At 47.2% G+C, this 26378-nt stretch overlaps 1 protein-coding gene across 1 annotated transcript; it reads right to left on the bottom strand.

The window, feature by feature from the left end:
• Positions 1–933: 933 nt before the first annotated feature.
• FBP1 (fructose-bisphosphatase 1) lies at positions 934–26378 on the bottom strand. The gene is made up of 7 exons (XM_044265759.1): positions 26044–26378; positions 15121–15283; positions 12772–12864; positions 7327–7467; positions 3987–4124; positions 2876–2995; positions 934–1261 (listed from the first exon to the last, which is right to left on the bottom strand). The coding sequence occupies exons 1-7, from the start codon at positions 26211–26213 to the stop codon at positions 1070–1072; spliced, it is 1017 nt and encodes a 338-aa protein (XP_044121694.1). The 5' UTR covers positions 26214–26378; the 3' UTR covers positions 934–1069.

Raw genomic sequence — 26378 nt, 5'->3', positions numbered from 1 at the left:
ACAGGTCGAGTTGGAAAACTACTGGCTTTAGGTCCAGTCACTGGACAAAAGCTCATCCAATGCTTAACATCAAACCAAGTTTCCCATTAGAAAATGCTCAATTAAAAAAACACTAAATTAGCAGGAATTGGAGAAAAGATAAATTTACACATACACATATTTAAACTCATTATATAAACATACAGATACATTAAATATACTTGATTTAAAATACTGTTAAACCTGATTAAATGTATTAATTTGTATTTCCTATCTATGTACATATGTACGTATCATTATTTGCCCAAATCTAGAGCTCAAAAAGTTCCAGATGTTTAACATGTAACTTGCTTGGCCATTTTAGCCCAGGTCAGCTAAGAAACTGCTTATATGGAGCCTCTAGCAAGAACTATACTAGCTTGCAACGAATTTCCTTGAATCTTGTTTTTATGACTCTTTTTCCTTATGGTCATTAGGCCTTAGGAATGCCTAGGCTTTGCAGTCAACCACTGAGTAAGCAAACCTTCCCTTCCAACTCAGAGGGTTGCACCCACATGTGAGGCCAACAGGCCATAGATGGGCCGCCCTTTACTTCTCACTGTCCAGTACCCAGGAAGGTGTGAACACCTCCGCCCAGGTTAGTTCTGCATGCTGACCTCAACAGTAACTGTTCCCTGGCCAGAGGCCACTCCCTGGCTGGAGACCTTGGGCAAGTAACTTCCCCTCTCCATCTTTGGGGGAGAAGAGGACCCAATTCCCAAGGTTCTTATAAGAATTAACCGTGGTTATCTAAGGGTGGGGCATTCACTGTTGTTATCCTTACTGCTATTTGATTTGACACAAAGCAGGATTTTTTTTTTTTTTGAAAAGACATTTTTATTTCTCCCCATGCACTCAAAATATGCCCTCAGCAGCATTACTGGGATAGAAGACAGCACCAGGCACTATACTGCATTTGATAGTGAAAATTTCCATGCTTTTTATTTCTGCTGTCTAGGGTTGTGGATACAGTCAGAAAGGGGCAGCACTGTGCAAGACGAAAGGTCCAAGATAAATGGCAATTCTTTTTTGTGCTGGCAAGGCCAGGTCTTCATTTGGCAGCGTGCTTCTTATAGATCTCCAGGAACTCCTTCACGTCTTCAGGCGACCCCAAGATGACTGGCACCCTCTGGTGGACGTCAGTGGGAACAATGTCCAGTATAGCTTCCTTCCCAGTGGTAGCCAATCCTCCCGCCTTCTCCATGACGTAGGCCATTGGGTTACCTTCGTATAGCAGTCTCAACTGGAAAAGAAAAAAAAAAAAAAAAAAGCCAAGAGCAACACGCTCACACCAGCAATCACTACACAGAAAAGGGATGCACTCTGTAGCCAAGTAGTACAGAGCTGGTCAGAGGAGTTTCCAAGGTAACCGATACTCTCCCTTTCCGTCTTCGAGGTTCTAACAGTCCTCACCCTCACTCTGAAGGCTGCCTCTTAAGACCTAATGCTTAATTTAACCACTTGGTTGAATTAAGCCATTCATCAAGCCATAGCCAACAATAGATTGTCTTATGCAAACGTGAGACAGACCACCTGGACTCAGGACTGAATGACATTTTGGCAGAACTAACGGTTCCCTTCTCTTTATAGCACGGAAACTGGACCTAATGAGTGACTGTGTGTTTTGGATGGAGCTTTGCCTATTCTAAAAGCATTAAACGTCCATGGTAATGTCTGGCTGCAGACATCTGGAAAACAGATTGGCTCCTCCAAACAGTGTAATACTGTTTGCAACCCTGTACACATTCCTTTTACAATTCTCTGAAGGCTTCAGGGTTGGGATTTAGTATGTTATCCATCTTGGCATTTACTTTAAATATTAACTTTTTTATTGTCTGCATTTTCATGCAGTCTGCCTACTGAGGAGACAGCTTCTCACAGGTGTTTCCTGGCCATATTTGCATACAGGTGTCATGGCCAGATTTGCAAAATAGGGGGGAAAAAAGGAGGAACCTCAGTAGGTGCGTTAAACAATTTTTTGAGGCATTAAAAAAAGTGCTACAGAGTAAAGGCTCATCACACAGGCTGAGAGGCCTGAGGTCGCGATGGGAAGAACAGTGGTTTAAGTAAATAAGGCGGCCTTCAATGACCTTCCAACGGCTGTATACAGACACCTGAATGTATCTGGAATATACACATTTCTATCTGTATCTTGAAGGGATTATTGTTGCTATTCCTTCTCTCACATATTAAAAAAAATAAAAGACAATCTACTAAAGAAAGCAAAGGGACAGCATTTGGGAAGGAAAGACACTATAATGGAGAAGACTAAGTGGGCTGTCCCTTAGCCAGCGTACAAAAGCAGAGCCCCCATCCCCAGCCTCCATCCCAGCCCCCACGGCTTCCAGACACCGTGGGCATTTCTCAGCGCAGTTGCTGGTTAACAGCTCACCTGAAAGCTCTAGGTTTCCCCAGAGATTCTTTCCTTCCCTAGGAAGGTATCGTTTCCAAGCAGCCCATGTCAGCTCTTTAGTTATTTCTATTTAAAGCCTTTTGAAAGCTATCAAAGGAAACCTATTTAGATACATACTTTCTTTTCTGCCTTGGTAATGAAGCTCAACGGTTTCATTTCACACTGTGAATGGCATTCCTTTTGCCCAAGCCCCCCAGTGGAAGCATCCATCCTGACCATAACACTGTTATGTCGCTTTAGCGATGCCCGGACCATTTCCCGCTGATTATCACCTGCCTTTAAGACAACCTTCAATCTAGAAATGATGCCCAGACATCCTCAGCATCGTATTACCGAGTTTAACAGCAATTTAACAGCTCATCTCTCTCTCTTTCCAAGTCAAATCCCCTATGCTGCAAAATGGAACCCACTGCTTCTCAACCACTGTTCAGGGTATCTGATTACCTTTCCACTGGGGCTCTTCTTGTTCGCGGGGTACAGAAAGATCCCTCCATAGACCAGGGTGCGGTGGACATCAGCCACCATGGAGCCCACGTACCTAGCACCGTAAGGGGCTGTGTTGTCCTGCAAGGGGAAGACCAGCAGTAATTAGGGGTGTGGAAGAAAGTGTTGTGTGTGTCCTCTCTGCTCATCCAGTTCAATGATCATTTAATGAGCACCTACAGGTGCGTGTTTGGAGCTGTGCCAGGAAATGTGATGAAAATCCTGAGCCCCACATGCAGAGACAGACAGCCTCTTACACATCTAACGTGGTCAAATTAACCTGCAGAAGCCTCCAGGAGGTGGTTGATTCTGACTACCGGGTGAGGAACATTACAAACCCTGCCAGCTGAGGACTCTGCCAAGCTAAGGAGCTGGGCCAGAGGGTGGAACCCTCTGAGCAAAGCCTGCAACCCACAGGCACCTGCTGTCTACTGGGACCTGGGGCCTGGGGAGGAAGCCGGTGCACTGCAGGCCAAGGTAGGAGAGAAGCAAGCAGGAGAGCATGCCTCGGGCCAGCCCAGAGGCCCCAAATGTCATCCTAACAAGGTCTGGGCTTCCTCCTCATCACACAGTGGTTTTCAATGGCCTTGAGTAGTAGAACAATGAATCAGATGTTCCTACATAGAACCGGCTCTGTGAACAGCAATTTCCTCTCTTGTAACCTCTTCAGAAAGTACTAAGATGGACACGCTCAATCTTGAGACAGCTGCTAGAAATCCATCGGCCACGCCGGGGAAGGAACCTCAGTTCAAGAACTATGTTCTGTACCATCCAAAATCAGGGACCACAGAAATGGCAATGTTTTACTGCCATGGGTTCATTCATCTGGCTGACCTTGTTATTCTGATTTTCTTCTGCCAGGAGAAAGTAGTAGATGCTGAAACCTCTTGACTTTTGACATCCAAGAGCAGGAGTTCCAGTCCCCAGGACAAGGTGGGAACCTCACCATGGGGTCAATGCACAGCAGACTCCAAGCTCTGGCCATTCCTGCCACCTGTAGCCTCCAGGGTAAATCATGAACCAAGAGATTCCTACGTAACTTACCGGGGCCTTCCGCACAGCCCTCACTTACCGAGGGAAACTTCTTCCTCTGGACATACTCTGTGACAGCAGGATCGAATTCCCTGGCATAACCCTCATTGATGCTGTAGATGTTCCCTTTCTTCTTGATTTTCACATCTTTGTCCACCAAAATAAACTCTCCAATGGCCTGAAAGAAGGAAGGAGACGGGGGTGCTGAGCCAGACCTGTGTGGGGGCGGGGCAGGCGCCCCCGAGGCTGCTTCTCCAGGCCCTGGAACACACGGTCCCTGGCCTGCCACTCCGTTAACTGTGATCAGGCCCAGGGAAGAGGTAGAGGGCAAGAAAGGAGAACAGGAGGAGAAAAGAGGCTGCGCTGATGTTGTCAAGTGATCGAAACCTTTTGACTTGCCTTTCAAACGTGAAACGAGAAAGAAAACTGATGCAGTAGGGAGGGCAGAAATACATGAACAGCAGAAATACGTGAACAGCAGCAAAACCTGAGGAAGAATAAGCATTGTGTCCACTCATGTGGAATTTAAGCAGCAAATGAGCAAAGGAAAAAAAAGAGACAAACCAACAAACTCTCTTAATTACAGAGAACTGCTGGTGAGGGTGGGGGGAGGGGCGCGGGGGGGCAGCATGGAGGGAAGGGAAGGGGCAAGGGGCAGGGATTCAAGAGTACACTCATCATGATGAGAAAATAATAATAAAATAATGGAAAATAAACCGCTGTGCCCTCAAGGCAGGGAAGGGGGAGAAAACTGTGTGTGCAAAGCAACAATTTTGCAGAAACAAAACAAAACGAACCAACTGCGGTGGGCACGGAGTCACATACAGCATTTCCCTTCTATGTGCTACCACAGGAAAGAATCCTGAGAGTGGAATCACAGCCTCTATTAACTCCATCCAGGTGCTCTTGCTCGGGATCTGCAAAACATCTCTCGGAACTCAGTCCTGCCACCAAGTTCCGGTGCCGAGCTGATACCTTCAGGGCTGAGGGTCTTTAGAGGAGACTGGAATCTGGGGAGAGGGTTGGGAGAGAGCAACTCCTGTCGCTCTGGACTGAGGACGGTTTGGGGTTCCCATGTGCCCTTGAAGCTCTGCCCAGGTAGGGAGGGGGCTCCACCCTGCAAGCAAGAGTGAGAAGGAAGGAGGTGCCACACACCTCTCCTGAGCCATTTACCCCCATCGCAGAGAGTGCTTCCTGCAGGTTGGGACTATCATCGAGAAAGGGAGGGAGAGGGGGCAGACAGGACGACGACAAGGAGGGTAGGAAGGAGGATGGAGGAGAAGGAGGAGAAAAAGGACATTAGAATTAACAGCAGTCCTTGAAAGGCTTCACAGGAGTGATTTTTTTTTTTTTTTGTATTTCCAAAAATTCTGACCGCAGTTCTGTAGAAACGCTTTAATAATCAGAAAACTAGGTATCTTTACAAAAGTAGTGTCGAGAGCCAAACCATCGCACAATGGGCACTGCAGGGGTCCCAGAACTGTGCTCCCCCCAGACGGCCCACCCTGGCACCCAGCCAGAGCATCCAAGATGTGAAGGAGCCGAGTCTCCTGCCCACGCAGACTAGAGCCTAAAAGCCTTCTGAGAGCTCACGCCCGCTGGAGATGCACACAGAGCTGCAGATTTCTTTGCAGCAGAAACCGCCAGCCAAAATTAAAAGAAAGCGCTGAGGGGGTCCAAGGTTTGCCCCACAGGCAGGGGCCAGGGGTGGGCTACTAAGCGGTGGCCCCAGCAGGGGACTATTAGAGCAGACCTGTGCTGTTCTTCCAAACCACTGTGGAGCCATTACGTCTCGGGACCGCCAAAGCCCATTATGTACACAGAAACGAACGGACTCCCAGAGACACTAGTCTACGACCTGGAAAAGGTATCATTTCTTCTACACGGCTACCAACTCGAAGGGAACAGAGAAGTCACCAGAAGAATGCCTGGGGAAGTAGTAAATCTTCCGCAAACCAGTACATCTGCAGACTTCAGTGATTCCAGAAAGTGTTCACTGGGCTCAGGGTGAACTTTGCTCTGGTGCTACCACTGTGTTCCCCTGAGGTCGCCCCATTTGGAGGCTTAATCTAGTGTTGTTCCCCTACCCTTGTTTATTTATTAAACGCTGGTACTTCCAAGGAGCCAAAGTCCAGTTGTGCAAGAGTGCAGGGGGCCAAGGCAGCCTCCGTCCTCATCGCTACGACCTGCCACATACGCAAAGCCTAGAGCTACCTGCCTCCTGCCAACTCCGGCTGTCGTCTGTCTCCTGCCAGCTGTGCGTACCCTGTGTTCAGTGTGTCCACAAAAAAACACGAAATAAGGTCTCATTACTTTCCTAGGAGGACATGTCTAAAACTGAAATTGTTTATAAACCCAGTTCTTTTCCCGTTGAAGACTGAATCAAGTTCATGATGAACATGCCGATGTACTGAATTCTACATTCAATGGGAGGTTGATTTGGGCCAAATAGTCAAAGTGTTTCTGCAATTCATCGGCTCCACTGAAACCGTCATCTACCTGAGTAACTCCAATTAACAGACATAGAAGAACCTACCCACAAATTCCAGCTGTTAATGAAGATTGTTCATGGCACCCTGGGCTCCTCTCCACTAAGTAGCTTTTCTCTATCACGGGGAATGAGGATTTACCCTCATTTCCTTTACTTTCTCTTCCTTGAGTTTATCAAAGCCTCATTAAGCGTTCCCAGAGCATTCATGGCATACACACATGACAGCTACAGGATCTGGTAGCTCTGTCTGAAGGAACAGTGCAATCCACTCCTCAGCTGGGGCACCCATTCACCTCTGCAGAACAAGCTAGTCCTGGACACAGTGGGTGGCATAGACACCACCTACAGGCCTCATCTGGTCCATAAATGCGTTTTAGCTGGCTAGCACTTATGTTTTACAAATCCAGAAATACTTTTTTTTAGTCCAGTGTTTCTCGAGCCATTGGAACCCTTGGCTAGACTGGGCCCCCTATTACCCAATAGTAACAACTGCTAGACCTCTCCGGGTTACCCCTGTCCCCACCATTCCATTTGGCCTTCCTTACCCCTATCCCCCACACCTCACTGATTTACATGGCCTGCTTGGACTCAATGGGCATTTCAGTCATTTTAATAAGGTCTGTTTTAAAGAATTAATCATGGAACAAAGACTCCCTCTTGTGCTATGGAGTATTATTCTTCCACATTATTGTATTATTTCTCACCTCAGTCATCTTCTCATGACATACACATGGTTCCTCCATCTCCTTCAGCCCCTTGCCTACTCTATCTCTGGCCTTCTGTGGGTCTCATTTCCCACCTCTATGTACCCCCCCACCCTTCCACACAAGTTAACAGACCCTTGCAAACAGTCACCAGCCGAACACCCAAACTCCCACAGGTCTCTCACCGGGTCCAGCATGAAGCAGTTGACGCCATTCACCATGGCCAGGACCAACATAGTGGCACTGCCGTACAGGGCATAGCCAGCAGCTACCAGGTTCCTGCCGGGCTGCAAAGCATCCTTCTCAGAAGGCTCATCAGTTGAACTCTGGGACAAAAAAAAAAACCACAAAATAATGTTTTTTTGCTCTGTGTTCCATTTTTTTTTTTTTTTCCAGTTCAGAGATTATCAAGGTGCCCTCTCCTAATGCTACAGGCCATCCTCCCAGATGGGGCCTTCCTCCACACATCAGTAATATCCTGATTGTATTTACCACAGCAGCCACATCCTGCCCCCTGCTCCCATCCTCCCCCGCCCCCTGCCCCCACCGCAGATTTCGTGCATCTGGATCCTTTTCCAATCAGGGTCCTCCTCCAATTTTACTATTTGAAATTCCTTCATTTCTCCATTATCACTTCCCAAAATAAAAAAATTTTTAAAAAGCACGTCTTCTTGCCAGCTCCCGCTAATTAAATCTTATTACAGGTATCAATGTCTTCCATCTGCCTACCCCATCTTTATTTAAGCATATTAACACTGGGGCTGAAGGACCACTCTCGTCTGGCCAGGAAATCCGTTTTATGTGCTCTCACCAGTGGTGGCACGTGCTACAGTGGGCACTCCCGCATCCAGCCATTCTCAGAAATGCAGGGACTTGGAATTTTCTCTCTGGTGTCAGTACAGGGTAGGGCAGTTGCTTTCCGGTTTTTTGGCAACACCCACCGTAAAAAATACATGCACACCACAAACGAGTACCAATACACACACACACACACACACAAACACACACACTATACAAACAGAATAAAGCAACGCTTACACATGGAACGTAAGACGCACTGTCATCTTTCCTGCTTCAGTAAAAACACAGCCCAGTGGGTTATGTGACCATAGTTTGATACTAAGGAAGGGGTCACTTTAAGAGGATGACTCCTAAGCAACGTTTACTTGATTTGTCAAGCCTCAAAACAAGCCCAAATACATCTTTCAGCTCAAATACTCCCTACTTGAACTTAAACAGAAATGAAAATGGGCAACTTCTGCCAGTTTCATTTATTCCTTTCCCCAACCAGAGATTCCAGTGGCCAAAAGTACGTACGGAAATCTGTATCACAATCCTGGGGATGGAGGTCATCCCCAGCAAAAACATTCCTGGTAATTTCTTCCTGCAACTTCTGAACACGTATCCTAGGAGTAGAGCCTAGGTTTACTGAGCCTGACTTTGTGAGGAGGGGGGTGTTCCTGAGAATTTGCATTTTACTGTACCCCACCCTGACTCTAGCACTAAAGTTTATAGAAAAAGCAGAATCCCAAGGACCTTTCTCTCCTTTCCCCCCTCATCTTCACTCCTGGGTTTAATAAATGGTTTTCACATAAGGTCGCTGGTTGGTTGGGTTAAGTCAAGTTATTTGATTTAGCCTGCATTCACGAACAGGGCACTGCCTCTGAGACTACACGTAGTATCAAAAATGAGTTGTTACCCAAACTCCAAATTTTACCAATGCCCAGCCTGAAAAAAAAAGAACCAGCTTCATTCAAAGCTGGTGACATACAGAATGACTCAGGCTTCCAACTAACTATCCCCTCCATCCCCAACTGCTTAACCCTGCCAGGGCGCTGAGCAATCAGACCAGCAATATGTAGACCAAGTTGACTGGGAGCCATTAAAGACTGGGAGCACCACTTCTCCACTAAGAAAATCCCCCAGGAGGTCCACCTCATCTAGAACCATCCATGCCTGCCTCTGTCAAAGACGCCAAGAGTTAACAGGCTCTCCTGAAATGTTGTCATGTAGTCATCTTATCCTCTGACTTTTAAAAGAAATGGTACCATAGTCTAGGATCCACATACTCAAAAGAAAAACAATGCCATGGAATCATGGATGAGGCAGCAAATACTTTCCTAGCCTGGTCTTTCTAATCCATGAACTCCTTCCTTCAAACCCCAGCAGGGAAGGCCTTTGCTCCAAAGGATCCATCACATTCTCACGCAGAGGCTCATGGGATGACCAAGTCACATAAAGCCCTTGACCAAAATTAGAAAGCTCCCAGATCCCGCCTTTCTCTGCCTTTCCCAGGCCACAACCCACTGGGGATTACTGGTTTGTCTTACTCCCCGCCACCTCCTCAAGTGTCTACAGGTAGGCACCATGGATTCTGGAGACCTGAGGTGGTGGCAGTGGAGAGTATCTGGCAATGTGGGGCAGGCTGTCATTGTCACCAGATGGGTCTTTTTCCAGAGTAGTCAACCGTCCTTGGAAGGGCTCATAGAGCATTCCAGGTGTCTCCCATAACTCAGCCAATACTGTTCACCAATCATCATGCTATGCAATTAGCCTACAAAAAGATACATACAACGGGATAGGGCCCCTGCATTTATAATCAGCGGTGAAGATGGGCTGGTTTTTGCCTGGCCAGCATCCACTCTCTTCCCTACACATCAGCACATTCATCTCCTGAGATACTGCCTCCCTTGCCCTCAGCTCTCAGGTGGGCACATGACCCCCCTGGCCAACCAAATCATTCCATGTCTCAGGCCATAGTGATTGGCTATGGCATGGCCACGTGACCTACTAAGCCAATCCAATCAGCTCCACTGAGATGATTCTCCTATTGGAATTGTGGGGAGAGAGGCTTGCATCTTCCACTGAACTCATTGAGAGCTGGGTGTGAGCCTGGACCTGCTCCACCTCAAGGGAGGAACGTAGTGGACAGGAAGGGTTTCCTGATGGCGTGGTCTGAGTCCCTGAATGCAGCAGCACCTGAAGCACATCTATCCACTGAGCTTCCTAGTTACAAAAACCAGTCATTTTCAGGGCATTATTTCTCATTTTCAGTACCTCCCCTTTACAGATAAAGAAATAAGAGGCAGAGTTACTTTGCCCGAGGTCCCATAGAACTGTGTCAGGGTCAAGAAACAACATTCCATATGGTTATTAATTAATAACTCTCCTTTCAGTTCAAGGACTTGGATTCTGAAACTGCTGAAGCACTTTAGGCCTAAACTAAACTGTGTCTACTTGTGGGGACTGGATATATTTAAAGGATGCTGCAAATCAGAGTATGTCCAGTATAGGCTGACCACACTAGGGAGAGATCTGGAATCTCATACTGACATATGTTTACCTTAAAAAAAAAATTTTTTTTAAAGGGAGGGAGGGCAGGGCAGGAAAGCCAATTCCAAACATTTAAAAAAAGAACACACACACACAAGACCTTATTTTCAGATGCTCTGAAAGGCCAATGTGCATTAGGGAGATATGGTTGATTCAAGATCTGAACGAACATTCTAACTACGATGTTCACTCAACCTCAGGAGAATTCTCCCCGCTTCTTGGTGTCTCCACAGCAGAACTACCTGGGACACTGGACCATGTGCCTTTTGAGACACCTTTGGAACCTGTTTCCAGGCATCACGAGGGCAAGGCCTGATCACTGCTGCCACGTTCAGTTACCAATACTGTGGCCCACGGAGATGACCTCTGCCCAGAACCAGTGCCGCAGGAAGCGTGAAATGTGTCCTCTGAAGCATCAGACCGAACAATCGCTTACACCCCGTAAGCCCTCAAAATGGTTTCAAACAACCAGTAACGTTTAAAAACTGCGATGGCAAAAACGTGGGGGTCATACTCTAAGTCTTTCAGAGAGCCACTTTAGGTTTCTTAAGATAGCATGAAGGCTTGAGTTCTAGCATTCGTTAATTCAAACTTCTATTGCAACCTGGTTTGATTTTTTTTTTTTAGTTGCCAGCTAGTTTTCTGGTCCCGATCCAGGCCTTTATTGAGGGGGCTGAGGGGTAGAGACAGGAGCCAGCCAACATCAGCAGCCCTGTAGTTTTGGTTAAGTCATTAATGAGGAAGGAGGCGTCCCTCATAGAAGCATTTTGCTAGAAACCTCTCCTGCACTACTATGGATCTGATACTTCGTAAGGAAAATTACCTCCCTCCATGTCTGTTAACACGAATGGTATGTTTCATGGTCTGACCTGGAAAGTAAGTGGAGTTGTTCCCTTTGCCTTTTTGTTTCGAGCCCTAGAACCTTCTATGACTCGAACTGTCTTGATGTGGATCTGACTCTCGGCCAAGACAAAAAAGCAAAATGCACTCTAGCGAGGGAAGAACAGCATCCTGTGGTGGACCATGGGTCTGGAAGGAGATTCCGTGCCACACTGGACAACACATCACTCTGGAAAAGGAAGGTAGAACTGCGATCTCAAGCTGGGGCCTCCGTCTGAAGACGACGGCTGGAGGAAACGCACAGGCCCACTGAACGAAGCTGCCTCATACACGGAGATGAGGAAACGGGGTCCGGCTCAACCTCATTTGGGAGGTTTTATTTCTAAAGCCAGGATGACGGACTTTAGATTTGAATGTTTACGATGGGCCCATGGGCATTCCTTCTGTTTTTCACTTGTCTGTGTACCTGAGTTGTTCCAAACACATGCACACGCACGTGGGCGCACAAGGAAAGGGCAGGCAGGAGGCGAGGCGCTCACACACGAGAAATACCCGGGGCCGGAGTCCCGTCCCCATACTACACCACCGCGCAGCAAGCTCTCCACAAAAGGACAGACAGCGAAACCTTCAAGGCTTTGCCATCACTGTTCTATCACAGCTACTTTACCTGGCACAGCGCAGCTCAAAATCAGCCAAGGGCAGTATGTAAATGAATGAGCTGATCATACGCCATTAAAACTTTATTTGTGGACAGTGAAAATTACGTTTTATATGAATGTCATGCGTCATAAAACATTCATCTTTAGACTTTTTTCAGCCATTTCAAAATAAAAGGGGGTATTTTCTGCTCCCAGGCCATACAAACCAGGCAAGAAGCTGGATTTGGCCCCAGGGAGTCTTGGTTTCCAGACCCGATTCAGAGGATTTAAAGGACAATTTTGACAATCTCTTGTTAATAGTCGTAATTCGCAGTTTATACAGTATGATCACTATAACGGATCTATACTTTACTCTCTTAAGAAAAAGCAACAGAGTTAAAAAGGTGAAATATCGGGCGCCTGGGTGGCTCAATGGGTTAAAGCCTCTGCTTTCGGCTCAGGTCACTATTCCAGAAGTCTTGGGATTCATCCCCGCATCAGGCTTTCTGCACAGCAGGGAGCCTGCTTCCTCCTCTCTCTCTGCCTGAACTCTCTGCCTACTTGTGATCTGTCAAATAAATAAATAAAATCTTATAAACAAAGAAAGGTGAAATCTCTCTCTTCCCACCCATGTTTTACTTTATTTTCTTTTAAACCACTTAATGGATCATCAAGCAAGCTGAGAAAGTCAGAACCTGAGAAACAAACCTATGTCAAGCCTCAGAGTTTCATGACATACATTCTGCCTACTCCACCAAGAGTGAATGTCAGCCTTAACTTTTTATCTCAAACCAGGGCTTGATTATTATCACATTTCACCTTTTTGTAGATGCCAAAAATTGTTCCAATGGACGCAAGGCAGTCGATATTGGAAGATCCATCAAGGGGATCAAAACAGACCACATATTTACCCTGAGCAAAGAAAAAGAAAACACAACTTTACAATGTAGAACTTTTCAAATTATAACAAAACAATGTATATACAAAGATGACAAAACAAGGGAATCTAGGAGAAAGTTCAAGAAATAGTCTGATTTATACTCTGTAACGGAAGGTATGAGGTGGCATACAAAACATAAACAGTTTATCTATCCCAAAGGATCACTAGGCAGAGAAACATAACAGAATAGCAGATACAAATGAAGATGATGAAATACAGAAAAGTCAGTCAGAATTTCCTACACTGTTGATATAGATGAATCGTGATTTTGGTTTGAGTTTCCTGGCAGCCAAAGGAAAAAAAGAAACAAGCCTGGTCACTGATTTCTCTTTATTCATAAGAGAAAGAAGAAGAAATAAAAATACTTTGGCGGAAGCAAAGGTGGTAAGGCTATTTAAAAGAACTTCTCTCATGCACGTCTTACGTCTTACGGATGCCATGAGGTTGCAGCAGTGCAGAGTTCCCAACAATAGCCCTACTGCAATTCCTAAATGGATCCCTGTGTCTTGGTGGGACTACCAAAATTTCATTCTTTGAACCAGATTTTCAGTGACATGCTGGATCTGGTTCCTATAGTGTCCAAGAACTAATGTGTACATCTCTTCCCAAAATTCTGCCTTCAGGGGCACCTGGCTGGCTCAGTGGGTTAAAGCCTCTGCCTTTGGCTCAGGTCATGATTCCAGAGTCCCACATCAGGCTCTCTGCTCAGCAGGGAGCCTGTTTCCCTTCCTCTCTCTCTGCCTGCCTCTCTTTCTACTTGTGATCTCTGTCAAAAAAAAAAACCAAAAACAACTCTGCCTTCAGTGTGATGTCATGTTGGCAGCTTGAAATACTATGGTGCTCATTCACATGGTTGAAACTGTCAGTGCAAGGTTTTTTGTTGTTGTTGTTTTGTTTTGTTTTTTTTGAGAGCACATGCACAGATTTGGATGGAAGGAGAGGCAAAGGGAGAGGGAGAAATCTTACGCAGTTTCCACACGCAGCACACAGTGACATCAATCTCAAAATATGGAGATCAGGACGTAAGGAGTCCCCCCCTTTTAACTGAGCCACACAGGCACCCCAGAGGATTTTATCGTTTTGGTTTGTTTTCGGTTTGGGGTTTTTTGTTTTTTGTTTTTGGAGAATTAACCAGTACACCACTGGGGATTTTCCATCTCCAGATTAGCCACTTTAAGATGTGGTTTTTAGATCTTCTGCATCAAATTAAGAGGTTTCCCTGATTCCCTGACCTATAGCTCTTAACAAATCACCCTCCCCACACAGAGGAAACTGTCATCTGGAAAACAGAAATATGCCTATTATCAAGGCACATTATAGTCGGGGAAGTTTCAGGTTAACTGATAGAAGATATTAAACAAAATTCAATCCACATGCCTAAAACTGCCAACTACCTTGAAAAACCCAGCAGAGAAAAACATGAACTTTAAATCATGAAGTGGTATTTTAGGAATGATGTAAAACAAGCTCATCAGATGTGGCTCTCTACCCCTCTTACAAAGGTCAAAACTGGGTTATCAGGCAACCTCTTTAAATTCATCTTCCAACTAGGTTTTTTTTTTCCCCTAATGCTACTCCTTCCTGTCCCCATTCATCTCGAACAGGAAAAGATGGTAACCCCACAGAACTGCATATCCCATCTCCAACATTTTTTTTTGATTGTTTTTCTTCAAAAGCTGACTATACTTTCACTTTTTCAACAATGTATTGTCAAGTCCATACAAGCAGCCACATACCGTGCTAGATGCTAGAATGCAGAAAATATAATCCGTACCTGTCTTCAAGAAGCAATCAAACTAATGGGATCCCAACAGACTGTAATGCATGAATCACTGACGAACTAAAAGTTTAGATTAGCAGGAAAGGTGAATGGAAGGTTGACTATTTGGTGGGTAGAGATGAAGAAGAGGCAGTTAACAGAAGTCAGACTTTGAAGAACCTTGAACATGAACACAAAAATTTATTAGGGTGGGGTGAGTATGGGTGTACGAGTCTAACTAACAAGTGAGTACACGGTGGGGGGGCACAGGGCGATAATGCACTTAACTATAGTGGTAGCGTGGACAGTAGAGGACAGATCTGAGATATAAGGTAGAATCTGTGAAATGGTAACTGATGGATGGACATAGGCTGATTCCTAGATCTGAGCTTGGCTGAGCTGAGTCATTTACAAAACTAGCATCATGATTACATTGAACCCCCCACCCCCAGCAGAAATTCAGACCCACCCTTTTCTCCGGCTCCACTATAATGGCATGCTTATCTTCTTCTGACACAAGCACACAAGAGGCAAATGATGACTTTAACATGTTAATAACCAGGTCATTGGAAAGGACATCTAGCTTCTTCACTTGATCACCAGTCACGTTGGTTGAGCCAGCAATTCCATAGCTAGAGGGAAGAAAGTCACAAAAATGTAAGCCATGACCCACAGAATAGACACCATTGCACCTACAAACCCACTGAAAGCAGGTGTTTGGCAGGAAAACAGGAACGATGACGAGGCGTCTGGGAGACACAAAACAAGAATGGTCATCCCCCCGATTGACTCCTAATTGTAAGAGCAGTTATTTACCTGTCCAGTACCTGTCAAGTACCCAGCACACCTTTGTGGGTAAATCCACATTTCTCAACCTTATCTTTAATGGCCTCTGAAAAGACTTTTTGGCTTTTGTTCCCTAATCACACTCCTCCATGAAATTTTAGTTTTACCACAAATACAGTGTCTATTTGCACTTCTTTCTTTTTCGCACTGATTTCTTTTTTACCAACCCCCAAAACCAGTTTTTCCCCTGAATGCACAGGTTAGCCCAGAATCAATCAGTTGAGAGGTACAGCAAGCAAGGAAACTTCTGGATAGGGTGGCACCAGACATGTGAGCTAAGCCAAGAGATGCTATGATTTTATAGCTGGATAGTTCCTAAGAGACAATACAGACTGGCCCCACCACCTCATTCTATAGAGGAAAACAGGAGGCTCATCTGCAGATCTAACGGGCTTGCCCAAACCAGAGCAGCAGAGCCGAGGTGAGAAGCCCGCTGACTCCCAGGCCAGGCCTCCCTCACGGGCGTGCCACCGGCCCTGGCAGGAGTCCTTGGGCTGCCAGAGAGAAGACTCTGGAGTCTCGATTCTACTTTCAAGGCATCCGTACATCAGCTTTAATCCCCCGAACCGGAGTGGCTTGGGCCAACAAAATGCAGCCTAGTTTGTGAGAAGGGAGAAGATGCAGGTTGTCCTAGCTGGGCTTGAACAGAACAGTGGAAGGAGGGTGAAGCTTTAGAGAAAGGAAGCACAGGCCAAGAAGAGAGACTGGATGTGGGAAGGGAAGATAGGAGATGAAGACCCCGCCCGACAGCTAGCTGAAGGTGGCTGGCAAGGGAGGTTCCAGAGGCCCTGGCTGAGATGGCCGGGAGCACTGCCTGCGAACTGGCGGTCCCAGCAGCCCCTGCTTCAGCTCCTGCAAACACTTCTTCTCTTCACAGACAGAACTCGCTGGTCTCTGGCTGAAAGAAAACGCAGCCAACACCAGAGACTGTCCCATCCCAAACACCTCGCCTGGCCTGACTGGCTCCAGAAGGTACATCTGGTGTCACAGCAAGCCCACCTCCGGTGTCGCCTTCACGTCGTTCCCTAGCCCGCCTGGAAACCGCATCTCCTGCACCCCACCCGCCCTCGGCCCACTGCTCCCCTTGCCACCCTGTCGCTCCTCGTTCCTGAGTAAATGACCAAGCCATCGGCCACACTTGCAGCCGTAGCCCAATCCCCTTTTCACGTTATCTTTTTCTCACTCAACTGTAAGGCCGATGCTGGTGGACAAGGCAGGCAAGTTCTAGGTGGAGAGAGAGAGCTTGGCAAGGTCACCAACCCAAACAAATCTCCCTTGCTGGCCCCACCGGCCCTGTCACTCCTCCTTAGCCTGAGATGTCTTCGCTGAAGTCACACTACTAATTCAGGTGGGCAGACAGGCTGAGCTTTCTGACAGGGATCTGTCTCAGACCTCACCACTGCCAAGCTGCTTGTCCTTTGTCTCCTCCGGCACGTGTGCCCAAGGAGGCAAGGACACTTTGTGCTGTGCTAGAGCATTCCATGCAGCGACCCATGCAAGCGGTCAGCACAGCCTTTGGCATCTACCAGGGGAGGGGAAACGTGCATCACCTCGTCTGTTCTCTCAAGGGAGCCCTTATTAGGATGCTGCACCTGCTGCGGGAGGGGAGGGTGGGTCTCGGGAGACCCCTAAGCTTCATCCCCCATCATGTCAGCATGGCTGGTTGATCTTTCATTCCCATGAGGAAGACAGAGGCTATGTGTTCTTCCACTCTGTCCCAGGACATAGAGGCAGGCCCTCAATAAATTACTCACAGCATGAATGAATGCCATTCACTGAGGAAAGCAAAACCCTGAGTTCAGAGGAATGAATGAATATAGAAGCAACTGACCTGAAGTCATTCCACACCTTGGAAGAGCTGGGAGAAGCTACTGGCATGGTCCCCAGAGGGGCAGGCTTATGGAGCCAGCTCCACAGAGGCCAGGCCGGGGAGGCTGGGGCAGAGGGACAGGGCACCAGAGTCAGGCATGGGAAAGGCCTATTTCACACTTCCACCCACGTCCACCCGCTCATGTTAAGTGTCTCATCCAGCAAGATGGGCAAAGAGGAGTCAGGCCACAGTGCCTTTTCTCAAAGGCATCCTAGAGCCTGTGTTGAGCGTTCCTTCCTTTCCCATATCTATCACCCTCCAGAACTGTTCTCAGGGCTGGGCTTGCAGTGCAGAGCAAGACAGATGAGACCCCTGACCTCCCAGAGCTGGATCCTGGTGAGCAGACAATCCAGGATGTGCTGCAGAACGGTCGAGACCACCAGCCAGGTTCCTCACTGCTGCTCCAGGGTCCTGAGCTCCTGTTCTGGGTCACAGAGGGCGGCACCCTGTGTGCCATCGAGGTCAAGTGCACGATTTAACACACTGCGGATGAACCCTCTGGGGACGTCGCTACACCTAGCACCAAAACAGCCACTTTTCCCTGCCCAGCTGCTACGGATCTCCAGCCACTTCAAGTCCCCTGCAAGGCCAGGCAGTTACCTCTCGCTCCTCCTCCTGACCCCACAGAAGATCCCTCCTCTGTTCTAACCAGAAGGACCCTTTCCCAACTATCCTCCAGTTGCTTGTGAAGCATTTAAAAAAAAAAAAGGGGCGCCTGGGTGGCTCAGTGGGTTAAGCCGCTGCCTTCGGCTCAGGTCATGATCTCAGGGTCCTGGAATCAAGACCCGTATCAGGCTCTCTGCTCAGCAAGAAGCCTGCTTCCCCCTCTCTCGGCCTGTCTCTCTGCCTACTTGTGATCTCTGTCAAATGAAGAACTAAAACCTTGGGGGGAAAAAAAAAAAACCACCACAAGAGAGAATATTCTGGGCCCCTCAAACTCAAAACTCAGGCACTTTGTAACTTTCCTGGGACATCTGGTGGGAGGCTTTCCCTGGTGAGACCCGGTGGTAAAAAAAAGTCTTCAAGGCACAGGAAAGGGATGCCAGGTAGAATCAGGGTTCAGGAGAAAGAGTTCCCAGATGCCATGTCCTTAGAATTACAACCAAGTATATTCCTTGCATTTTGTCTTGGCACAGGAAGTCAGCCATGACTGGTGTCTGTCCTCCGTGTTACTTGCTTAAGGATGAGGAGCCAGACAAGGCCATGCTCAGTCAGGCTTCTCCAACACGCCCCAGGAGGGGCCGTCAGAAGAGCTTCACGGCACCCCTGAGGAACAAGCTCAGTGGAAAGCAGGAAGCCAGTAAGTCCCCAGCAACTCTGACAAGAGGAGAAAAACCTCCAGAAACACCCTCCAGGAACTAATTAGCTGAAGAGCACATGGAGCTTGTTTTCTCCCGAGTTCTCAAAAACCCCCTTGAAACAAGAAATTTCTTCATTCTCAAGGCTGCAAAGGATAAATGACAAGGGCCCTCGCTATGTATTCTGATGGCCATGAGGGGAGAGCGGTTGTCACCTGCCGACAGAACTGGTGGCAGATACAGCCCTTGACTTCCAGGCAGGCAGCCCACACTTGTGCCCGCACCTGTGCCCACCCACTTGAACTAGGACTTGCAAGACAGATCAACTGGAATCCCGAAAATGGAATTCTAGGCAGACTGCAGGATGGCCCAGCAGAGGCCAGAAGCCTGGCCTGGTTTAGAAGCAACTTCTGTGCCAGCTGCTGTGGCTGGCACACACCACCAGGCTCTTTCTCAGATCGGTTCCCAGTGTCTGTTCCCTGGGGTCTGAATCGGGCAGCAATGGAGGCTGCAGGGCTGTGGGGAAACCATCACACCACTCTGTCCAAAAAGCCTTCCAGAGGCCAACCCTTCCTTACAGTCAGTGGGGGAAAAAACACACCAAAGGGTGAAGGAAATGGGTTGACTCAAGCAAGTTGTAAACTTGAAAGCTTCCTCCCCCACGCCACCCAGGAGGACGACAGAGTGACCAGCTGCACCCTGCACCCTGATCACACAGGGACAGACATTCCTTTGCTAACTTGGTAAATTCGATTTACCAAGGAAGCTTTTCCTAAGTTCAAGTTATCCCAGAAGGAAAGGGAATATTATTGGCTTTACTCCAGAGGCTGGGACACTCTGTAATGAAATTCAAATCCTAGCTCTGTCACATGCTAAGTCAGCCTTGAAAAGCCACTCACCATCTCTGACCCTTGGTTCTTCCGTAAAATGGGAATTAAGTTAACTGTATCTACTTCGTAGTATATGGGGAAGCAGGGCTTAGAACAGAGCCTGGCATATATAGGCCAGTGAGCAAAAAATGTAATCATCCCACTCCCAATTCAATTTTCCTTGGCAATAATACAACCATGCTAAGAAGCAAGGCGGGTCCTAGCAAGGACAGACAGCTGGGTCCAGTCTGCCTTTCCCTCTTACTGATTCTGTATCAAGGTGTCTCAACTACCTGGTTCTTTCTGCTTCCAGATCTTTAAGGATGAGAGGTTGCCGAACAGCAGCCCTGTTGTCCCCAACAGAGCCCCACAGGCATCCACTAAGTAAACTTTGGCTGATATAGGGGAGAGAGAAACCACGACCTCTAGACCAGTTTGACAGGAAACTTCTGGAAGTCACCCAGAGCAGAATCGTGTCACAGGTAACTTCACAAAGAAAAGTACTTGAAGTTTACTTTTGAGCCTAGTCCTTCTGAGGTGGTCTTTCGTTTGAAATGCCTAAACATTTCACTTCATTTTTTTTTCTTTTTCCCCAATTTATTTATTTTCAGAAAAACAGTATTCATTATTTTTTCACCACACCCAGTGCTCCATGCAAGCTGTGCCTTCTATGATACCCACCACCTGGTACCCCAACCTCCTACCCCCCCCCACCCCACCACTTCAAACCCCTCAGATTGTTTTTCACTTCATTTTTATTCAAATTAGTTGGCAGGGCAGTCCCAGCGGTTCAAGGGTGGGAAGCATTCCTGTGAGGGTTTGAGCCCTTCTGAATGTTCCTTTTCATGCCCCTTTCTGAAGGCTGGGAGCAAAAATCAGTTTGAAGACCTGAGTATCTCTTCTTTCCCTTGTATTTCATAAACCTCGCCGAAAATTTGAAAAAGCTACATTGCTTTTAATTCATACACAATAGGGAACTCCTAAATGAATAAAAAGCACAGGTTCAATTTGGCCAGTGTTTTAAAAGCCTTAGAAATCTGGATAAAATTACTGGCACTGTTTCAAATTTGCACATTATTTCTATGATGGATGAGCCATCAAGTTTGCAATTTCATTTATCGGGGGAGGAAAGTCACCTTGAGCAACATTTCCAAAGACTCAACAAGGGTTGGAGGCAGGCAGGGCTCCTCCCTGGCAGGGAAGAAAGCTCCCTTTGCATTTCCTCCCAGCATCAACAAGGCAACGTGAAGCAGCCACCAGGCCAACAGAAGAACCAGAGATGGGGGCACCTGGGTGGCTCGGTGGGTTAAGGCCTCTGCCTTCAGCTCAGGTCGTGATCTCAGGGTCCTGGGATCGAGCCCCGCATCAGGCTCTCTGCTCAGCGGAGAGCCTGCTTCCTCCTCTCCCTCTCTCTCTCTCTCTCTCTCTGCCTGCCTCTCTGCCTACATGTGATCTCTGTCTGTCAAATAAATAAGTAAAATCTTTAAAAAAAAAAAAAAAAAAGAAGAAGAACCAGAGATGGAGCTCACTTTCAGGACACCCAACTGAAGAGAAAGGAAGGTCGATTATTATGTAATCTTTATCACAAATGTCGAGGGTAACATGACCTGTTATTGATTCTGAGGTAAATAACCAACCGTTCACCCAGACAGAAATATCCAAGGGTCAGAGCAAAAATTCCTTGAGGAAGAGATGCCAACCAGAGCAGCTTGCAAAGGTCACAAGCCCCAACCTTTGCTTGTGTTCATGCCCGCTCGAGGTGGGCAAAAGGTGCCCTGGGGCAGGCTGTGCTTCTGGCATGGAAAGGAAATTACAGGTCACTCTTTGGCAATATAGGGAAGATAATTCAAGATTATATATAAAATATCTGATCACGTTCCAAGAGTTTAATGTCAAACTCGGCAAATTTGGAAATAAACACGTGACCCGATCTGCTAATTCCAAAATTAAAACTGAAGTGATTATTCCCTTCCATCAAACCACTAGGAGGCCCCATACATAAGAGCAACTTTTCTGGACACATACAGGAGGTTTCCTGTAATTAATCTGATGGTGCAACATTGCTTTTATATGGAACATTTCATGCCGGAAAATTAGACCTGGAGATGTACAGGGCTGTATGGGGCAACTACTAAGGATTAAAAAGCAAACAAAGATGTATCAATTTATAAAAATATAATCATAATCTTCACCCTATGGGCACCTGTTTAATGAACTCACCCAACTCTGAGGTTGAAAACAAACAGTGGTCTCCATCTCACAAGTGAGGGAACACTGAGGTTCAGAGCTAGGACATCCATTGCCAAAATCCTCACAGAATTCAATGGCAGAGCCAGGACTCTGAGCCCAACTCCACGACTCCCCAAAACGTGCTCTGAAAACCCTGTGTGTACCTGTTCTACAAAATCTGGTCCTGATTTTTTCTTCTCTTCCTCTCCTGCCTCAGGGCAAAGGTACCAAAAGCCTGTGGCCCAATCTTGAGGCAGGGCTTCATGGCCTAATTCCCCCAACTGCAGGCTGGACTGATACCTTGGACTGGGCAGAGCTCCCAGCAACCCCTCAAGTTCACCGTTTCCAAAATGTCGGGATCTTGCCATCCATGACCAGCCTCTAAAACCAGCTTCTACTTTGGAATTGTTTTCGGTTTTTGTGTTGCTTCGTGTTTTAATGGTGTCCCTGCCCTCTCAGTTCATACTCAAGACGTCCCCCAGGCTCTCTTTCCCCTAGGCTCTTGCCTCCAATTCCTCAGCCCTCCACCCTGAATGGGTTCACCCCATATTTCAGCTTTGTCTCCCAATTCTGTACTTCAGCCATATCCTCCCCAGATTAGTCACCAATTATACCAACAACCTACTCAGAAACTTGCACTCTGCCCCCTATGCATACTTCCCAAAATATATTCACCCCAGCCAGTGGAAGCTCCCCAATGCACCTACAATTTCACACACACACACACACACACACATGGACTCTAGGCTTGAGTCCAGCCAAATAAGCACATTTTCCAGGAATGTTTTCCCAGCCACCACTTTCCTTTGCACAACTTGCCCAGCTCAAAACACTCTCCAGCCACCAGGCCTTAGGACTGTTGCCCACTGCCAATGCTTATCTCGATGCCCCACAATCCTTTGCATCCATGCACACTGCATTTTTGGAACCTCTGTGAAAGCACCTTTCAAGATCTTTATTGTGTTTTATAACAAATTCCATCCTAGTTTAATAGCATAAGCTGTTCTCATCTCCATTCTAGAATTTTGTACATTGCAGGTGCTCAACACGTTTTGCTGAAGTAAAAAGAACCAGTAAATTCTTCAGGCAGTGATTTGGTGACACGTACATAGGAAAAGCCTAAGCCACTGGAGAACCACGTTCTCCCCTAAATGAGTGAAGACAAAGATATGAGCAACAACTTCATTTGAACCATAAATTCATCAGATCCACTTAACAAGCCAACTGTCCGTTCTCCTCAGAGAACAAAATGCTGGTCGCCCATTGTAGGTATCTGCATCCCTTCCCAATAGAGGGGAACCAGAAACAAAGAAATAATAAGGCTTCAAGAACAGGTTTTCTAGAAGTCAATAATTGCTCCTTGAGGTTTAATTCTTAATTTGCCTCAAAAATAAAATAGGTGGCTCAGTGGGTTAAAGCCTCTGCCTTCGGCTCCGGTCATGATCTCAGGGTCCTGGGATCGAGCCCCACATCGGGCTCTCTGCTCAGCCAAGAGCCTTCCTCCTCCTCTCTGCCTGCCTCTCTGCCTACTTGTGATCTCTGTCAAATAAATAAATAAAATCTTTAAAAAAAATAAAGTTAAATAAAATAGGTGAGATTTAGAGTTGCATGAATTTAAGTGACTTCTGAAAAATACGTTGTAGTGTAGAGTCCCCAGCCTGGGCAACAGGCCCACTCACCTCATCTCCCCTGCACTCAGGGTCCTAGGCTGTACAAAGGAGGGCTGGACAGGGTGACTTCTCAGTCTTTCAGCTTAAACTCTAGGATTCTATGCCTGTATTAACAAGAAAACTGGCTACAGTATCAACTGTTGGTTGACAGAGAGGGAGCAAGAAAGCGAGAGGATACTCCAGGCTCTACTCTCAAACTGCTGATGCTGTGTCCCTGGTTAAGACTTCATGGCTGAGCTCCCTAAGCAGGTCCCTGTGAGCTTCCTGCAAACCAGCACCCTTCTTTTGCCGTCTGGATACGTGGCCTTCCAGTGCAAGCCTTCAGGCGTAGTAGCCAAGTCACTTGCAGGCACACTGGCCTATTCCAATAACGAATGTGACCTGGAAGCCTGGCTTGAGATCTTGCCTTACTGCTATCTGCCCAACTGACTACACATCATACAGAGATAGCTGAATTTCCCACAGGAGTGTGGAAGGGTCCAGATTCTGGGCCGTACCCTGTCACTACCCACACAACCAAGCATGGAGCCGTTTCATAGGTACATTACTGCAAACAAAGATCCGCGAACAGCCAAACCTGGAGAAGAGCTGAATAGATCATGTAGCCCTACAGAACCCTTACAGAGCAGGAAGTGGATTTAAGTCCCAACACTGAAATGTTCACAATTTCAATGCTGTTATGTTACTGAATGATGAAAGCGAAGTGCAAATATATTACATGCAATGCCGTTTGTTTGTTATTTACATGGAGGCCTGTGTAATAACATACCCATATGTAAGTTTAGATGGAGTACAAAGTACTAGATGGGAAATGGCCAACAAATTAAAAGTTGGTACCCCAGCGAACAGAAATGAGAGGGTGCTTTCCCTTTTTCCTTTGTGTTCCTTTGAGTGGTTGGAACTTTCGCCAAGGACTGCAACTTTTTAAGTAAACAGCAGCACCAGTATTTTTTTTTAAAACCTAGTATTTACAACTATCTAGCCTAAAAACACACATTTTCTTTAGCCAAAATTAGCCCTCTTTGTCCAGATCCCTCTACACAAGATCCTCAGTATCTGAAGTCATTGAAAGGTGGGGAAGTGAGGTACCTGGGTGGCTCAGTCTTAAGCATCTGCCTTTAGTTTGGATCATGGTCCCAGGGTCCTGGGATTGGGCTCCCTGCTCAGTGAAGTCTACTTCTCCCTCTCCCACTTCCCCCTGCTTGTTTTCCCTCTCTCACTGTGTCTTTGTCAAGATCGATCTTTTCCAAAAGAAAAAAAAAAAAAGAAAGAAAAGGAAAAATGTGGGGAAGATACACCTCAGTCCAGATCTTGTATGTCTGAGTCCTTTGGGGATGGTGAAAGGTACTGACAGTTTTTAAATAAAAGAAATGCCAAGTGCTCTATTAACAAAGCTCCCTGATTCTCAAAGGCAAGGAAATCAATGAAACACCTATAATACTTTTCAATTAAACCAGATTTTAACCCAGTGCACTTCCTAGAGCTCAATCTCCATAGAAATGTATTATTAAGAAGGGCTCTAGACGAAATAGGAACAGAGCCACCACCTTCCTAACATACTCGTCCCAATCCCAGCAAGGCCTGTCTGTGCTTGACATCTGTAAATAAATGTCATCAACACTCCTTTAAGGGTCAGCTCCACCAACCTGACCCTAAAGCAGAACAGCTTTCCAGAAAAGCAATCTAGATTGCTAGATTGCTAGATCTCCAGATCAGCTGAGCATCACACACTTTTCCGTAGTGTTCAAGAGCAGGAAGCATTAGGAAACTGTGTGGGCAGTCAAACTCCTTTAGCTTCTACTAAAGCGAAGATCAGTCTAAGTGTTAAAATACATGTGCACATCAAAGTGAACCAAAATGTATGGTGTTACCTACAAAAAGCCTCCTTAAGATGCCCACTGAATCCCCATGTCCCACAACTCCTTTACTACTCACAATGTGATCTGCAAACCTGAGCATCTGCTCCACCTACCACGGAAGGTGGAATTCTGCATTCATAGAAATGCAGAATCCCAGGCCCCACCCCAGACCTACCGCAGCCCTTTGCACATGAACACTGCTGTTCCTGAGCGCTCTCGGCGTGCGGGCTTCCTCCCAACTTGACTTAGGTTTCCTTTGCTCCTAACGGGGCTTGTTTAGGGTCAAGGAGGTACTAAATAAAAAACCTGACTTGGAAGCCCAATTCCAGAGAGTGAAGGAGGTCAAGGCAGATAAAGGGAAAGGAAGCACCGCTGCAGGCACTTTTGGGGGTGGCAGGGGGGAGGGGAGTGGTTCACCAGTCGGCGGCTGAGAACAGGTGCAAAAGCAGCTTGCTCAGCCCAGGAGCGAGGACTGCATTATGGAGGCAGGTTATCAACCGTGAGCCAGGTGCCCCCCACTTCCACCCCCGGCCCCGTCCCCAGCCATGAGAGCACTCCCAAACTCAAGGGCGGGGGAACCAGAACTTGGGTGCAGTGGGGGAAACTTTGTCCGAGAAGCCACCAGAGAGGAAGTTAGATTCCCATCGGACAGGCTGGCTGACAGGACCAGGAGACCACACATCAGACTCCCAAGGCAAATCCCCAAGTAGACAGACAGGACGTGGTCCAATGGCCTGGAGGCCTGACTCACAGGTGCGCAATGCCCGCCTTGCGCACAGCAGTGGAAATGGCTTTGACCGCCGTGCAGAGCGAGTTGAGCAGCTGGGTCATCTCGCCCGTGCCGCGGGCCTTCCTGCCCTCCTCCATGACGAAGCGGGTCAGGGTGACGATATTCGTGTCGAAAGCCGCCTGGTCCGTCATGCTGAGGCCGGGCTGCGGCGCGCTGGGCGGCGAGTGCGGGACACAAGTGCGGGACACAGGTGGTAGCGCCTGAACACAAGCGGCGGCGGCGGGACGCAGCGGGAAAACAGAAAGACCGCGACCAACCTCCCGACGGATCACAGCTCACCGGCCAAAGCCAGGTTC

The sequence above is a fragment of the Neovison vison genome, chromosome 9 (genome assembly GCF_020171115.1).
Source record: "Neovison vison isolate M4711 chromosome 9, ASM_NN_V1, whole genome shotgun sequence".
In the NCBI taxonomy this organism is placed as follows: Eukaryota; Metazoa; Chordata; class Mammalia; order Carnivora; family Mustelidae; genus Neogale; species Neogale vison.
Note: the sequence above shows the minus strand (reverse complement) of the source record. Positions and strands in the feature narration are given on the sequence as shown.